Genomic DNA, 3,634 nt, shown 5'->3' with positions numbered 1-3,634 from the left:
AGAATAAAAGGTGTTAAGTACTAAAGCATTAACATAGCTGTGAACAAAACTAGAGTCTCTAGAGTTTGCAACAAAACACTACATTTGAAACCCTTTAATGGGGTTTGTCCCCCTTTCCAAGCCCCTTGATGCCTGAGTTAAGTAGCTTTGCACTTAAGGAAAATTTACCTCCATTCAGAGAGTATAAACTCGGACTTTGAACAGAAGCCTCCTGGGATGACAGAGGAAAAATACGTGTTACAGGTGAAGCCAGACTTAGCTACAAGTAATTTAATTATTATTCCTCTGGTACATTTCTAGCAACTGCCTCTAATCGGTGCCTATTAGAACAGCTGCCTCGATCATAGATAGTTGGGTAGCATAAATGTGGTTAAATTATTTTTATAATTTATTTAAAAGGCAGGATGAGCTAGAGCATCTGTCCCAATATAATTTGTCAATGCAGTGTTTTGGCACTGTTCAGTCTGTTCAAAAGGCTGCAGCTGGAATAACGGCCTACATAATATAGGTCATGTTTGATTTCTGCCCAGTTCAGATTCCTGGGATTGTTTGTGGTGCTCAGGATGTTGCAGGTAGAACTGTGTATGGGAAATTTATACCAGAGGCTTGCCTGGTAGTATCTCATTCAGTGTGCTTATGATTTAGCTCCTGCTTTCAGAATTAAGCTAACCAGTGAGGAGGATTTTGACTATCTAGCATTCCAGATTTAGAAATACCAAAAATGAAATGTTCAGGTCTAAGAGTTTCTTTAAGTGGATTTCTATTTCTAGCTAAAAATTGATATAATTTCATTTTACTGGTAGCTGTTTCATTTGTATATTTCAGTATAATTCTGTCTTTTTGAAAATATTTGGGAAGGTACTGTATAAATGTTGGGGGTTTTTTTTATTTTAGGATTTTTGGGGGTTTCATGTATGTATGTGTCATGAAAGAAGCATTCCTTTTCTGGAGCTTTATGAATTGCTGAAGATGTTCTGTGGGGTGTATAGAGATTCTTGTCACTGCTTTTATTAATGCCATTAAAAGTTTTAGCTGCAAGGGAAAGAGAAATTATAATTAAAGATATGCTAAACAAAAAGCAAATTCTGGAATTAAGTACTATTGAGTGCCTAGTGTACTGACCCAAGGGTCAATTAGAATGCTACTGGTGATTCTCCCCAGCCTTCCAGTATATTAATAACAAGTACCCAGAGGGTATGTGGTGAAACAACCCCCTAAGTTCCACTGATGCTGTATTTCAGTCTGGTTTATAAAGACTGTATGCTGATTTTCTGTACCTTATCTGTATTTTCTTCTTGCAGAAATGGAAAGTGGGGAGGGCATAAGGACTCTTGAAAATGTTACTAGTAAGCCAAGTATCACGATTAAACAGGGATATGTCAGATAAGGTGATGGGAAGTGTAAAAAGATATGCTGCCTTTTCCCCATAGTGTATCTTTAACATTATGACCAATGAATTTGTCAAGTGAAACAGCACAGTCTTCTTTGCATATCATTTGAACTGAGAGCTGCCTTTGAAGAAGATAAGCAGACTGTGTTGCCCAGAAGAAATAATGATGCTAATTTATCTTTGCTTGTCCTCATAGACATGGCAGTGTGCATCAGTGCTGAAAAGGAAACAGAGAAATAACTGAGCTATAGCTTGCCACCCATTCAATGCCACAGTATTGTTGATGGCATGCAGGGCTCTAAGAAATATGGCTGGTCTTAGAGGAGTGATTTATTTTACTTTGTCTCCAAAGGGTTTGAAAAAGTTTCCCCTGATATAAGAATAGCTGCCAAATTATGCCTTAAAAAAACCTCTTCAGCTAATTCTCATCAGCACAAACAAAATGATGCCGTAGGTTTTCTCCTCCATCACCATCAGAAGTGTATAATCAAGGATGAGAAAGTCTAAGTAACTTGTTTACCAACAATTTCTACGTATCAATATTTACATTCATGGGAAACTTGGAAGTCGTTGTGAAATTTGAGGGGAAGGGATGATGAGCTGTTCTCAATACTGAGAGTAGACTAGTTCCGGAAGTAAAAGCCTTCACAAAAGTGAAATCTGATGTCTTGCTGTATGTAATTGGTTAATAGTTTAGGTACTCATGTTCAGATTCCTTTAAAAAGCACTTTTCTTGGTGTTTTGCATCTGGTTACCTGTCATCTTGCCTAGGATTTCATTAGCACAGATACTTCAGTCTCTTAACAACTTAGATATAAAAAAAGACCTTCTGAACATAGGTTAGATTTTAAGCATCTTCACTCAAAAATTCCAATGTGTTTTAGCCTATGTTCTTTAATAATATATTTTACGATGTATTGATGTCTGAGTTGTGTTCTTTGGTTTAATACCCGTAAGTCTAGGAATTCGTAGTACATTGTTTACAAGGGGTTTTGTTTATGAATTATGAATGGAGGGGTTTTGTCCCTGAATGGAGACATTCATGTGTAAAGGCTATTTGACTGGTGCACGGTATGTTAGGAAGACTTGCTGATCTACAAGTGAATTGCAGTGGAACATTTTTCTTTGTCAGGGAGATGAAAGCATTTTAGAGCTTGGAGAGTCCAGTGAGTGTCACAGCACAAGCCTCCAAGCTGCAGCTGTGCAGCTATATCGCAGCTGAGAACTGTCAGAAGGCAGGGTGACAGACCCCCAAGGGGCAGCAGGGCCCCTGGATAAGACGGATAAAATCAGTAACAGTCAAATATTTCAGCTATGCTATTGTCTTTTACCAGAACGCATATTAAATTAATTAGTTGCAGGTGGCTTATACTATACAGATATGCAGTTTAAAGAATAATTTAAGTCTTTGTATTTAACGCGTGTATTTCCAGAGATAGGGTGGTAGAAAAGTTTTTTATTGTATGTCGCAATTGTGAATGACTTTTCTATTTCAGGAAGTTCTAGGATCTATTTCTGTTCTTTTGTACCTGGCAACTTCTCTGCCATTCTGTTTGGAGCATGTGCAAAATTGCTTAATGCCTTAGCGGTGTACTAAAAAGTACAATGTAATTTTGCCAGTATTGGTAAAATTCTCTGCCTGAAGTGTAGAGAAAAAGCATACGACTTGGACAAAACGTGGTAGCTGGAACAGGATGGCAGGGAAGTTGTGGAGCTGCTGTTGAGTATTTCTGATGCAGCAGGGGTTGTGTGGGGCAGGCAGGGAGGTATTCTGCATGATAAGTTTCTGAGGTGCTCTGAAGATAAGTGCTGCTCTTTGGTGCTCTTGTGTTGCTGAGGCTGCCTGGTCGTTCTTTCCGTTAGCCTGTTGGGACAGGCCTGCTCCAGTTGGCTGGGGAAGATCAAGACTGAATTTTGGCCTCTGTATTCGCAGTTGATTTATCCTTCAATTTGCTTCATCATCATTTCCTCTTCCCACTTGCTGCTCCTGCTCTATTCTGAAAGGATAGCCTGGACCAGCTTATAAAGGGCTGCTCCCTTAACCAAAGCCAGACTTTGCTGCGTTTGGTGCAAGACAAAACTGTCTGCAGCCTTTCCTGGTATCGGGCTGAGTTCAGTGCATGAGAACTCAGCAGGGATGCATGGCAGGACTGCAAAAATGTCATCCAAAATGCATGACATTTGGAAAGTAGACTGGCAGTGAAAGTCACTAACATCACCTAAATAAGTGTATCTATTTTATTA

The 3,634-nt window shown here is 39.1% G+C and overlaps 1 protein-coding gene across 1 annotated transcript in view; it reads left to right on the top strand.

Moving 5' to 3' along the window:
- Positions 1–1,326: 1,326 nt before the first annotated feature.
- Positions 1,327–3,634, top strand: part of LOC103774309 (protein quaking-like) — a gene marked incomplete at its 5' end in the record, with an annotated part of 18,443 nt that continues 16,135 nt past the window's right edge. Inside the window, one exon of the mRNA XM_008941705.1 lies at positions 1,327–1,412. Coding sequence (XP_008939953.1) covers positions 1,327–1,412 — 86 coding nt within the window. The remainder of the gene's footprint in view (positions 1,413–3,634) is intronic.

Source organism: Merops nubicus, unplaced genomic scaffold (genome assembly GCF_000691845.1).
Source record: "Merops nubicus isolate BGI_N331 unplaced genomic scaffold, ASM69184v1 scaffold9910, whole genome shotgun sequence".
Lineage (NCBI taxonomy): Eukaryota > Metazoa > Chordata > Aves > Coraciiformes > Meropidae > Merops > Merops nubicus.
The sequence above is the reverse complement of the archived record's forward strand: the minus strand, read 5'-3'. Positions and strand labels throughout refer to the sequence as shown.